The following is a 14242-nucleotide window of genomic DNA, read 5'->3' as shown; positions in this document are numbered from 1 at the left end:
CACCTCCTTAAAGGCCCTCCATCCAATACACTCACAGGAGGGTTAGGGCTTCAAGATAGAAATTGTGTGTTTGGTGTAATCACAGGATAGAGCCCCATTAATTAGCATTTCCCAAACTTGTTTATACATTATAATTACCTAGATATTTGTTGACATTTCCATTGTCCAGCCCACACTTCACATCAAGTAAATCACATTCACTAAGGGGTGAGACACAGGCATTCATATTTTTTTGAAGCTCTACAGGTGATTCCAGTGTGCAAGTAGGTTTGGAAAACTGCTATAAATCCCATTGAATCGGTCCTCTGATCTATGTTAAGGTGGTTTGCTACTGAAATAAGATTGATAGAATCAAAAGGATTATTATCAAGTGAGCACTACCACTACTTCTCTGTTTAATATAATTCCTCATAATTCCTTTCCTTCAAACGCTTTCTCCATTTTCCTATCGATGTATCATACATCTCGAAGTGAACAATGTCTTTAATCATTCCCGGAGAGAGTGGTATTTGGTGACATGTGGCTGGCCCCACTCCATGAAGGCAGTCTGAGTATTTTCAGAAAATATCAGTGTGGCTTTTTTCTTGAAACCATGGAAGATTAGAATCTGAAAACTGGAATGCCTTTAGAAATCAGTGAGTTTTACTGTATCTTTTTACAGATAAAGAAATGGGAGCTAAAGACATCTGAAGTGTCTTAGCAAAGAATACTCACATCACCGGGTCCATGGCTCTTTTGTCACAACGATTCATTCTCTGTAATTATGTTTGTCGAACACAAGTTCACCTCGAAGTGGGGCCACAGGAAGGTGACAATAAAACCTATCTCTGGGTTGTAGAAAGGTTGGAGATGATGCATGGGAAACTCGAAATACACACTGTAAATATATGCCTGGCATATAATTAACCAGTGTTATTTCTATATAAATTAACCAAGGCTGGTAATTTATTTGACAATTAAAATAAAAATACATTTTGAAGAATTATAAGCCTTTATATTACTTTGCTTATCTTTTATTTTCCAAAAGAGAGTGTGCTGTTCTTGCCATCTGATAATTTTTTTAATATTTTCACTTTACCCATCTACTTAACATGCAGATTTTCTGTTTGGTTATTATAATGTACATTTGTAAGGTTTCAATGAGGATTTTTTAAAAGCGCAGCTGTATTTATTTCCCCATTATGCCCACCCCGGGCTTGTTTCCTAGTCTTTATTTCTCCAACATCAAGTGCATTGTCTCTCTAAGCGTGGTCATGGGACCAGCAAAACCAGCATTAATGAGGGATTCTTTGGAAATGCAGACTCTTACTCACTTAGTCTAAAAGGTATTAAATTTAAAGGATGTTTGTAAAATTCTACTATATAAATAAACAGATATTGCCTCCAAATACCAAGAGCTTTTGCAGGTAAGTATTAGGAGCTAGAAAGTACTGTGTTTGGAATAATAATACCTGTCAAACATGTATAAACATGTCCATTGGTGACATCCTTCAGAAAGGCTTTTAAAAAAATTTTTTAACTGGGTATTGTCATCTGCCCATTTACTTTGGAAAGAAATGCATGGTATAATTTATTGAGCAGAAATCTTTAATTTGATGTAGTCAGATCAATAAATAAAAAGTTTTGCAGTATGTTTTTGAGTTTGCTTAAAAAGAACCCTCTCATTTTGCATTGACTTTATGGTTTTGCTTTTCCCATTTAGATCTTTAATCTATCTGGTGCCCAACTCACCGTACAGTTTTTAGGAATTAATCTGCCTTTATTTCTATATGATAACAGCGAGTCAATCTATCACAGTGTCAGTAACTTTATAAATTTAGAGGCTCGAGTGTTTTGTGATGAATATTTTAACTTTTCTAAAAATCTTACCAGGTCATAACACCCACCTTCCTTTGTCTCATATCTTTTTTTTTCTTGGCATGTCTTTCAGATTTTTTTAAGTATATTTTATTGATTATTCTATTACAGTTTTCCCAATTTTTCCTCCTTTATCCCCCCTCTGTTCTGCCCCCTCAACCCTGCAGCATTACCTCCAGCTTAGTTCATGTTCATGGGTTGTACATATAAGTTCTTTGAATTCTTTGTTTCCTATGCCATTCTTAACCTCTCCCCATCTATTTTATGCCTGTCAATTATGCCTCTTATTCCCTGTACCTTCCCCTGCACTCCTCCCCTCCCCCTCTCCCCTGAAAACCCTCCATGTAATGTCCATTTCTCTGATTCTGTTCCTGTTCTATTGTTTGCTTAGTTTATGTTGTTTTTTCTTTTTTTTTTTTAGGTTCAGTTGTTGATAGTTGTGAGTTTGTTGTCATTTTGCTGTTCATAGTTTTTGATCTTCTTCAATTTCTTCAATAAGTCTCTTTAACATTTCATATAATAAGGGCTCACTGATGATGAACTCCTTGACTTGACATTATCTGCCCTTCCTTTCTAAATGAGAGTTTTGCTGGATAGAGTCATCTTGGATATAGGTCCTTGTCTTTCATGACTTTGAATACATCTTTCCAGCCCCTTCTTGCATGTAAGGTTTCTTTTGAGAAATCAGCTGATAGTCTTATGGGCACTCAAAAAGGCTTTTTTCTGTATGTGTGTTTTAAAGGAAAGATGGTATAAATGTAAGACAACTTGCACTAGGCTATCAAATAAAAAAACTAGTCTTCATTTTCTCTCTAGCTTCACTAACTTAATTAAAACCATAGATATTCAATAGAGAGAAAAGAAATACAGATTCTTGGATCCCACCAAAGACCTACTGAATCAGAATCAGAAACTCTGGGGTTTCAGCCCTCCAGGTGATTCTGAGGCTAGAGTTTTAGAACTACTGGCCAAGAAAGCTAAATTAGATTTCTTTAATGGGGGTTGTTATCTTGATATTAATAAATATTTGGGAAAATATAATTTTCCTGTAAAGCACTAATAAGCATGTGTCCTTTTTACAGGACATCTCAATTCCTTTGATAGGCTAATATGCATTGTGATTCTGAGAGAGGGACTCTGGTCAAAACAATTTGCAGATTCTTATACCAGGGAGCATCTTACCGAGTTAGTGTTGTATAGAAACCACTTTGAGAAATAGTAGTTGAAAGAGTGAATCCAGGGGTCAGACATGGATTTGAATCCTATTTCTGCAGTTACTGATCATGTGATCTTGGGCACATCACTTGGCTTCTCTGAGCTTCCATTTCCTCATCTGTAAAAGGGGGATAATAACAGAGTCTACATCATAGGGTAGTGTGAACAATAAATCAATATAAAGTGCTTCCAACAGCACTTTGAATAGAATAAAAGTTTAATACATGTTAGCTATTATTTAAAATGACGATTGTGAGGAAGAGGAGATGTTGATGATGACAGTGATGATGACAAATGATATATTAGAGCCTATGACCATGGTGGAAAGAATGCCAGACTGGGAATGAGGAAATCCAGATGCTGGTTTGGTTCTGTCACTAACTCTGTGATGTCCAAAAGTCATCAGGTTGCCCTGGTCCTCAACTTTCTTATTTGTATAATGAGAGCTTGGGCAAAGCCAGTGATATTCATACTGAGGCACACTGTGGGGGGCCGGGGGGTGGGGGGTGTCACACACAAAGACTTTCCAGTGCACAGATTTCTAAAAACTAACCTTAAAGGAGTCTATCTACCTGAGAATAGTTTGTATCTGAGGAATCATGGTCTCCTTTCTTGTATCCCCTTGTCCGGATGCCCCCCACCCCACTTCACACAAATATTGGCCCATTTTTCAATTACTCTGAATCCATTTATGGTACTTTGCCCAGGTGTAAATCCCTCCTAGGGAGGTGCAGGGTGGGGGTGGGACCTATTGTCAAACAAGGAGTCGGTTTAGACAATGGATCTCAGTCCTTTCTTAAGCCAGGTAAGACTTTAAGTCTTTCCTGTCCCCTGGTTCTGTTAAGGAAGAAGTCTGTTGCTAGAAATGGAGTATTAGAATTCATGTTTGAATGTTATAAATTCAGATATATTTATAGAGTAAGGATAATGGGAGTGGTGATGAATTTCACTTAGTAATCTGGCCTATTCTATTTTCTATTTCTCAATTCTTGTCAAAGGATGCATCTCTCCTGAGTGAGAATTCCATGGGAACAAAGCAAAGAGCATATAGGAGATATACTGATGGAGAGCAAGCATTGTTGCATGAGGCCCCCAGAAATCATAGCAAGAGCCTTAATCACTTCCCTATCTTGGAATAGAATCATAAGTAAGACATCATCACAGAGACCTTCAGTAACATGCTAATTTCAGTAGGAAGATGAAATCAGACTCTAAGGCAGAGGTGTTGATTAGTTTTACAGTAAGGACTAGTTCTGCCAATTAGGCTATATGGAGGGCATGTCCCAGAAAGCAAACAAGCTAAACTGCAGCTTCAAAATTCTCAAGAAAAAGTATATAACACAGACTATAAGAAATATTATTTGATCAAAAAAGATAGTGATGATTCACATGTCAAGTATGCTTAATTTAGCAATATTAAAATTTTCCAACCGTATTTTATTTTCTCCAGTTGAACACCACATCTGTGACTGAAAGAGTGCTATGATTAATGGCCACTTGATAAGAATGGTAAAGCATTTTTGGGTACATTTTTCAGAAAGGGGAAAATATCATCTAATTACTGGGTAACAGTATCTTTTGTAAAACTTTTTGAAAGGCCACTGGGTAGTTTTTCACACATGACTCAAAAAGGATTCAAAGAATTATTTGATATTGCTATAATAAAATTCCTTCAAAAACTATCTATAGTAAACAATATTTGTCAGTGCTTAAATCTGTGATAATATTTATTAATAGAATTGATAGTAAGCTTTGCCTTACTCTAGAATTAAGTAGGTAAACAATAAAAGATTGTAAAGCATATAAAAACATTACAGTTAGAGTTAAATTCCATGAGGGAATTACAATGGAAATAGATGTTTAAGGAAAGAAAGAAAACTACAAAATATCTGGTTTTTAACTGTGAGCATGTTTACATGGATTTTAAATGGATAATGACAATCTCAAACCACCATAATGTTTGGATTCCATTGGGTAAATCAAAAGATAAATGTGGAATTTTTATTTTTATATGTCACTTTTTGCAATATGTCAGAAACTACATCCTTTTCAACCACTTCAACTCATAATTTAAAAAAATTTAGATGTTAACTTTAAAATACGCAAGGCAAGAAGAGTACATGCTTTTTTTCCTTTGATGTGGATATATAAGGAAAAGTGTTTGAAGAGTAGATAGGTAGGAGCATCTCTAAGGTTCTGTGTGGACCAGGTTCCCCACCCACCAACCCTGAGGTAAGGATTTGTGTGCCCATCACTTATTGGAGGAACCGCTCATGGGGAACCAGGAAGGGAATGTAGGAAGAAAGACAGGGAAGGATGGGAAGCCAGACAGGGTGTTATCTGGGGCAAAGTGCCACAGAGGGCAGCTTTAGATTGCGCCTTTCAGCACTCAGGCATTTGAGTTTTGCCATAGAATCATCCTGCCCCAAGGCAAGGAAGTTGGGCGTTCTTACTCATAGATGTCTGATTGGTCACCGGGCAGGCTGCACCCTCCCAGGCACTCATGCTCAGTGATTAAAGCTTCTCCAGTGGCTCGACAGTGGCCCTGTGAAGAATAGCAGGTGTTGATGCTGAAGCAAAAGCTCACAGGAGAGTGGGAGTGGGGGGTTTGAGGGTGGGGGTGGCAGGGAGGAGAGAGGGATAAGAGGAGAAGGAATGTTGTCTAGAAGTTAATACTAAAAAAAGATCAGATGGATTCTGATCCATCAGAATCAGGGCTTTGCCCACTGCACATGTCTTCTAGCTTCAATTCAGTGATACCAGTTACTAAATGTGCTAAGCATGGAGTTTCAGATCATGGGCATATTGTACCAATATTCTTCAAGAAAGAAGTATATCTATACTAGTTGTATTCATGAGTTGCTCATTTATATCTATTATGTCATCACCCTGCACTGGACTTTTATTTTGACTATTGAAAATGGCAAAAAAAAATGTGTGTTTGTTTCATACGTAGCATATGAAGGGATAGGCTATAAAGATAATGTTCAAAACAAGTCTAGCAACATTAAGAGTGATCGTGTTTTGATGTGTTGCAGATGGTGAGGACACAAGATGATCATAGCAGAAAAGAAGAGCTCCATTGACATGTGTGATTCCCTGCGGTTCTAACCAGAAAGTATAAATAAATTATCTATTGAAGGTGTGGAGGGGTGAATTGCAGAAATTTTTTAAATCTTACAACTGGCTAACTACATGCTACATTTGCTGTTTCAAATCTGTGGGAAAGACTTTTTGAGTGGAGACATCAGCGAGCAGAATTGAGAAACTAGGGATGATTTAATTTCTCCTGAGAACTGAGACAACTGACCTTGAAGAGTTAGCTAACTGAATCTTTCCTTTGACAACTCTGTAGCATTCAGGACTCAATTCCGATGATATATTGGCCTAAAGAAGATTTTTGTCATAATTTTCATCACATCTATATCTCGCATTGGGCTCTTGAGTAAAAAGCAGTTAGAATTAGAATTTCCTATTGAATAGGAATGTCTTCTATTTATTCACAGAACTGGAAACCCATGTCCATGTCTTTGGTTCTGCTACGACCCTACTGTTGCCTCTCTTACTGGTTGCCCTGTGAAATCCACCCCCTTAGTCAATGCTTGCTCTTTCCCTGGGCATTTGCAAAAGAATGGAATTTGTGAGAAAGCAAAAGGTGAGATGAGGCTAATTTGATGAACTGCTATCTTGCATTCTAATCATTTGCTTTGCGTTTTAGCGTGCTTTGTGTGTACTTGACTTTGCTGCAATAAAACATTATGGAAAAGCATGAATAGTCTACAAGACCAGAGCTTATTCTGTTCACTTTTATTTAACTGTAGGCTAACTCAGACCCATGGGGACACCACTGCAGGATTAAACATATTTGGAAAATAATACATGAATGTAAAATAAATAAGTCCATAGTGAATTCATTTCAAAAATCATTCAATTTGGCTAAGGCAGCAAGTAATGACCAAGTTAATGAGTATATATATTTCATATTTTACAAGTGACTGTGTTAATGAGGTAAAACTATAAGGAGTTATGTACTTTTTCTATGTAATTTTCCTTAACATTACTCTAGCTGTTTGAACAATTTAAAAATAATCTAATCAATTATTTCTAGGCTGTCGAAATTTTTAAAGTAGCCATTGTATTGCTCTCTGGGAAGTTCAATTAATAAATTAAAGTTCTGTTTTTCTCTAAGAATCCTGGTGTGTGTGTGTGTGTGTGTGTGTGTGTGTTAATATATGCAAGAGGAATATATCAGATCTCTAAATTTGGAAGTAACACAGGTTATCAAAAATGTGAAGCCAGAATAATTCACACTCTGTGGATGGGGGTATAAACTGTTCCACTGTGAATTGAGCAATATCTAGCTAGCTTGAGAATGCACACACCCTCCAGCCCAGGAATTCCACCAGCGATCTCTGTGCCTACAGAGGCTGCCACATGTGTGCACAAGGAAGCAAGGGCAAACTTGTTCACTGCAGCACCCTGGGTTTTAGTGGAAACTCGAAACCAACCTAAATGTTCTAAGCAGGGTATATTTATACAATGGAAGATGATACAGCAGTTCAATTGATAAAAGAGAGCTACGTCTATAAATATGGACAAATCTCAAAAATAATCTTGAACTAAAGAGTTGCAAAAAGATACTTCATGCTATCATTTACACATTTTCAACCCTGAGAAGCAATTCCACGGATTGTTTATGAATATCCTCAATTACAGTAAAAACATAAATGGGATGATAAACACCAAATTCATGCCAGTGATCATCTGTCAGTGGGGAGGGGTAGAACACGTCATTACAGCGTTGCATTTCATATGCTGGGTGATGAAAATGGGTGTTTCTTATTTTTAATTTAATTTTTAAATACATTTCTGGGTGCTGACATATTTCAAAATTTACCTGCAGGTGAACAACAATACAAAAATAAAAAATAAACCAAGTCATGAAAATAAATGTAAAATTCAAGTAAATTCTTATGCTACATCAAGAAAAAAAGGAACAACGATATAATGAAAGCCTTAGAATGATATGATTATAAGTCATTTTAACAGTATATTAAAAAAAAGAATTGTGAGGAATTTAAAAATATATATATAACTATTCTCGCCTTTGAGTTTTCATTAACTCAAGGTCTCTAGAGTTAGGTAACATTCTAGAATAATGTTTCTTAAACCCCAGGCACCAGGGAAACTTGTCCCCTACTCTGGTATGTCACATGATTTTGATCAGTGCATAAAATTAGTGTATGTTACCACTGAGTGTACGTTTACTTTGAATGTAAATGTTCTGTCTCAGTGGTCACTTGAGGTCATACAGCAGTTTCATGCATAAGAGGTAAGGGGGGGTGGTATTAAGTGACGTTTCACTTGAAGAAATAATGATACTGTAAATATAGGGAACTTTTAAATAAATGTATTACATATTTAGAACATTCAAGCCCAAAATACAAAGCTTGAATGTTTGCTGTGGGTGTAAAAAAGTTGAGAACCAACTGCAGAGATGGAGCATAGGATGACAAAGTATGATAAAAATACTGTGCAGGAATTCGGAATAAGGCTGCTAAGTAGAGCCAGTAATTACTTTGGAAATCAAAGAAGAAGGGCAGGGAGGCACATGATGTTTACATAATTGGAGAAGACTTCAAAGAATAAATGAGATTCATGCCAGGTCCCTCCTTCCAGATCCTTAATACTCTCCTGCCACTTTTTTTTGAGATTATTCCTTCCATGCCTTACAACACCCTGCAAAATCTGATCTTTGCTCACCTTTCCAGGCTAATCTCTCCCCATTGCAAAAAACCTCTTCTCCTCTCTGCCTCTTACTCATTCTTTTAGGCTGGTTCTCATCTGCTCGGGGACTTCTTCCATAAACTTCCCAAAAGTGGGCAAGGTAACCCTCACCCCCCTATATGTTCTCCTAGTACTGTATCTTTTCCTCTGGGTCCTCACTAGGCAGGCTTATAGTGATTTGGTACATTCGCTTATCTATGTCCCCAAAAGGCACTGAAATAAGCATCCCTATTTTTTTTGTCACTCTATCCCCATTCCCCAGGATGGTGTCTGCCACTTACAAGGCACTCACCACCAAAGATTTGATAAATTAATGCACAAACTCACCTTGAAAGATAGATGTGCTTCAGTAGGGTGGAGAGGAGAGGAAGTGGCGAGGAAACAAAAGCAAGCTAGACCTGTGTGTGTGTTTGTGCACTGAGGGGAGTGGAGAGATCCAGAGTACATGATGGGCTTGGAAGGCTAGTTGGGGCTGGATTGGAAATCGAGGGCTTAGTGGAAGCTGAGTCCACGGCAAGTGTAGTGAGTTGCTGAAGACCCATCTTTTTAAAAAAAAAAACTTAAAGAAAACCCAGCAACTTGAAAAATAATCTCAAACTATTCCACAACAGCCAATCTATGACTGTGAAGTGATCTGTAAGCAAAATTTCACGACTCCCAAAGGGAGCCGTGGCACGGGCAGCAAGTGCTCATTGTTCCCAGGGCTCTGTGAAGAAATGGTCCATAGCTGAGCCACCGCCGTCCCACGGGACTTGGACAGTGCACTGCAGAACAGCTGGGCAGAATTACAGATGACTAAGAACCCTGTGACTTCCTGGAGAACGTCATCTGTCATTTTAAATCAGATTCCTCAATCTTCAATCTGAGTGTGGGGGGGCAGTGGTTGAGAATTTGAATAGTCACAGTTGAAAATTTGAACAGCCCCTATTGAACTTCCTAAATTGGAAACGTTTTAAAATCTCTAACCCAGAATCCTGGAATTTTCTTTTGACTAAATTCTTCTCCAGTTTCTCATTATCCACCTTGCCAACCCCAGTGCCTGTCACCGATAGTACTCTGGGAACTTAATAGGTGCTCAATACCTATTTTCCTTTGTGCACAAAGGAATGAATGAATAAGCCCCACCTCGCTGAGCTTGGCTGCTACCCTGTTGGCCTTCCTCTCTTCTCTCAACACAGAATCCAAAAGTGAATTTGGATTCTGTGTTGAGAAAAAGCCCTGTGACAGCTAGAAGTTGTCCCCTACACAAATGCTGCTGCTAAGGAAGTTTTCACCTCCTGCGGTGAGGACACCAGCTGGGTGGAGGAGACCTGGTTCATTAGACAACTGTTTGCAAATCTCTTACGAAAGACTGTATTAGACTCCAGGATGATGGACTTTATGAGACCAGTCTAGTTAGCTGCATAAATCATCTCTTATCCAGTTGTTAGCACTTCTGCAAAGCAAAAACATCTTTTCTAGTAAAATCAAATTGATCTGCAGGTGCCCTGTATTTTCTGGCTTTTGGAGGTAACAAGCACAGCTACTTGAGATGTAGCTGATGGACCATTTACTAGCAGTACCAGCATCACCTGAGCGCCAGTTAGAAATGCAGAAAGCTCCCCTCCCCTCCCCCACCCCCCTAGTCAATTGGATCAAAATCTACATTTTAATTATCTCCAGGTGATTCCTATGCACACGTCAGTTTCAGAAGTGCTGGCCTAGGATTCGCTCGCTTGAAACTCTGCAATTGAATAGATGCATTTTGCAGGTTTTCAGTTCAGCTTGGCACTGTACATTGAGCATCTACCATGTAGCGTGTATTATGCCAGACAGGGGGAATATAAAGACGCATAAAAGGTAGCATATGCCTTGAGCTCATGGTCCAGCTGGGAAGAGTGACTCAGAAAGAGATCATTCCAATTTACTGTAGCCGTGCGAAGGTGAAGGCATGCAGAGAGCAAGGTGGGAATACGGAAGGGGACTCCTTCCCCGAGACTGAGGTCCCAGAGAAGATGTCTTCAAAAAGAGGTCTTCTGATCTGAATGAAAATGATTGGATCCAATGTAGCCGGGCTAAAAATTGGGTAAGTAATCCAGCACAAAGTAGTTTTCTTGCCTGATTCTTTGTCCTTAAAATGAGTTTTTGTTTGCACCATAAACCCATCACGTTCACAGGGAGTGGGGGGTTAACTGAATGATTTGTATTGTGAATTGAGTGTAGGAGTGATGAGATGAGAGAGGTCAGTACAGCCAGCCACACAGGACCTTGTGCCAGGAAAAGGCGTGTGGTTAAAATTTCTTTATGGCTGCTCAGGAAAAAGCAAATTGAGAGGCAGCAGGGCCGGGGAAACTAGTCTAACAGTGTAGTTACCCAGGCAAGAATGGATAGTGGTGCTCAGATTGGAGATGAGCGGACATAAAGGGGTTCTATGAAAAAGGTAAAATGAACAGGACATAACTGATTATTTCACACAGAATAAGGGCGAGGACTGGATACCTACAACAGTGGTTCTCAGATCTGTGTGTGCTTAAAAACTTCCTAGGGGACCCAAACCCCCAAATTTCTAGTCTAGCAGGTCTGGTGTGAAGCCTGAGAATGTGCATCTGTAACGGGTTTCCTGTTGATGCCAATGCTGCTGGTCCTGGCAGCAGACTTGGAGAATCACTGCTCCATTGTAGCTCAGTGGTTCTCATTCATGATGGCTGGTTGGGAGCACCTGAGGAGTCTTTAAACTACTGATGCCTGACCCTGTAAGCCCAGAATTGCTGATTGAATTGGTATGAGGTGCAGCCTGGACACGGGACATTTTTAAAGCTCCAGGTGATTTTACTGTGCATCAGCTGAGTATCAGCTAAATACCACCTAATTATATCAGAAACACAGGGAAAGCTGCCATTTTGGTGTTTCTTAAATTTATACAAATTATGTCTTCATAGTCTTATTTTCTTGTTCCATCCAAATACTTCATTCCATGCGTCCTCAAATGTGTGCAAACATATAGTGGATACATTAGGAAGATCATTATATTTGGTGATTAATATCTAAAAGGGCAGACACTGTCCTGGAAGGGTGGCTCCATTGGTTGGAGTGGCGTGTGCCATGCACCAAAAGGTTACAGGTTCATTTCCTGGTCAGGGCACATACCTAGGTTACAGGTTTGATTCCCTGTCGGGGCACAATGGGAAGCAACTGATAAATGTTTCTTTCTTTCTTTCTCTCTCTCCCCCACCCTTTCCCTCTCCCTCTTACTCTCAAAAATCAATAAACATATCCTCAAGTGAGGATTTTTTAAAAATTTAAAAGGCAGATACTGAAAAGGCCAAATAAACAATATTTTCACACCTAAGGCAGGAGGAAGAGGGAGAAAACACCATTTGTTGAGTCCTGACTGTGTACCAGATGCTGTAATGAGTACTAGATATACATCATTTCATTTAGTCTGACAGCAAAAGGAAGAGTAAGATATCATTATCTCCGTTTAATAAATGAGGGATCCAAAACTCAGAAAAGGTCACACAGTCCCAGGTACAGAGGGATTTAGATCTGGATTTGTCTGGTTCTTCCAAAGACCAATTACTTCACACACATTCCACGGGAAGAGAAATTGGCTATAAGGCACAGAGAAAATTAGCCAGAATTAGGCATCAGGCTTCATTAGGCTTGAATTCTAGTCCTAATTCTACCCCTAACTATTTGTACTGCTTTAAGCCAGTCCCCACACATCTGGGCCTTGGTTTTCTATCAATAAAATGGGCGTAAATATTTGTATCTAGGTCATTAAATGAAATACCAATACTCAGCACAATGCCTGGCATATGGAAGATAAATAATTTTAATTCTTATTATCTTCCTCCTCTTTATCATCATGATCAGTAAAATAGGGCAACTGAGATAATGTTTCCTAAAAATACCCTCAGCATTTTATAAAATCTGTGATAAAGAATTTGCTACTTTCTTTGATATCTGGACCTTTTTTTTCTGAAATTCTTCAACCAGTGAGCTTGTCTTAAGAACTGATCTTTGCTCGAAAATCAGCCACTTCTTTCCTGTAACCCTCTTGCTCTGCTTGGTCCCTGGGATATCTAGCCTGCAGTGGGTTTCATTTATAACTGTGACAGAGGGCTGTGTCCCTGGTTTGGTGACTTTTGCAGGATCCCCTGTCGTGTCTTGCATGCTGCGTGGTTGTGTCCACCTCCCCCTGCAGCACCTGCGTGAGAGTTCCTCAGGCCGGAGCAGCAGGTTTTCTGTCCAGTGAACACCTTTGCAGTGATAAATGGGTCTCCCTCCAGAGCTTCAGTGCAATGATCTCATCCTGTTAACTGAAATACCGTAGGCCATTTGATGGTCCAGGATGCAATTGGGAGTCGTGGAGAGAATAAGACTCGTTCTACCACTGCTGGTTATGTGATGCTGGGCTTGTGGCTTAAGTTCTGGAAATTCCATCGTTCTCAGCTGTGAAACTGGTTTGGTGAGACTTGGCATGTGTCATGTGTATTACACAGTGTCTGGTTTGGGGCTGCTACTCAATAAAAGTGAGGGACCATCCCTAATGACTGTACTCGGGATGCTGGTGATAACTCTCAAAGTAAAGGTTAATGGGGTTGTATGGAACTTTCAAGAGGCCTAGTCATGGCTCTATAAGCCTTTGATAGTGGATTTGCTGTCACTGTGACACCACTGTCACTGTTTAAATAGCAAATTTCACAACAGCTCTCACTTCAGCATTTCCACTGGATACCTTTGTAAGATTCTTCTTGACACTGGCTGGGATGTGTCCTCAGATACCTTTGCACTCACAGCTCTTCCATAGCAATGTGCTGACTGCATGATGGGGATTAGAATCGATGGCCTTCCTTTTTGTATTCACCTTCCAGTACCCAGCAGGCTGAGTCAGCCTCCTCTAAATATGGGCCGGACTGGCCTCGGGGCTTCTGCCAATGTTTGCAACCTGCCTGGTTGGAAGATTGGTACCAACTGCCTGAAAACATCCCCTGACCTCAGCATCTAGGTCTGTCGTTTTTTCACGTACTCTGAGTTAGAGTAATTTTCTATCAAGTAGGGTTTAACATGCAGCGTAGTTTTATCCCAACACTAACAGGGAATGGGCACACCTCACGTAGGATCGCATTTGCTTAGTTTTTACCAAAAACAAATTGGAACTGATGTGCCAGCAATATTGCGACTGTTTCTCAGATGAGTGTTTCTCACACTAGGGTCCAGGGACCGCTTCCATCAGAATTTAAAGGCCTTGTAAAATGCAGAGTTCCAGGCCCCCAATCCTACTAAGTTAAAATCTCTGGGTGTAAACACAAAAGATGCATTTTTACATACCTGTTAGGTGATTTTTATGCTTATTGTATCCTACTTTTAAAATTTGAGCAAGTAATACTTTTACAGAAAT

The 14242-nt window shown here is 39.4% G+C and overlaps 1 protein-coding gene across 1 annotated transcript in view; it reads left to right on the top strand.

Moving 5' to 3' along the window:
- The window catches only part of COL6A5 (collagen type VI alpha 5 chain), a 117033-nt gene extending 109817 nt beyond the window's left edge, over positions 1–7216 (top strand). Inside the window, exon 41 of the mRNA XM_037143925.2 lies at positions 6111–7216. Within this exon, the coding sequence (XP_036999820.2) occupies positions 6111–6130 (20 nt within the window). The 3' untranslated portion in view covers positions 6131–7216. The remainder of the gene's footprint in view (positions 1–6110) is intronic.
- Positions 7217–14242: the final 7026 nt, after the last annotated feature.

This window comes from Artibeus jamaicensis, unplaced genomic scaffold (assembly GCF_021234435.1).
Source record: "Artibeus jamaicensis isolate MK-2021 breed Jamaican fruit bat unplaced genomic scaffold, CSHL_Jam_final contig_519, whole genome shotgun sequence".
NCBI classification, from domain to species: Eukaryota; Metazoa; Chordata; class Mammalia; order Chiroptera; family Phyllostomidae; genus Artibeus; species Artibeus jamaicensis.
This window is presented reverse-complemented; position numbering and strand designations above follow the sequence as displayed.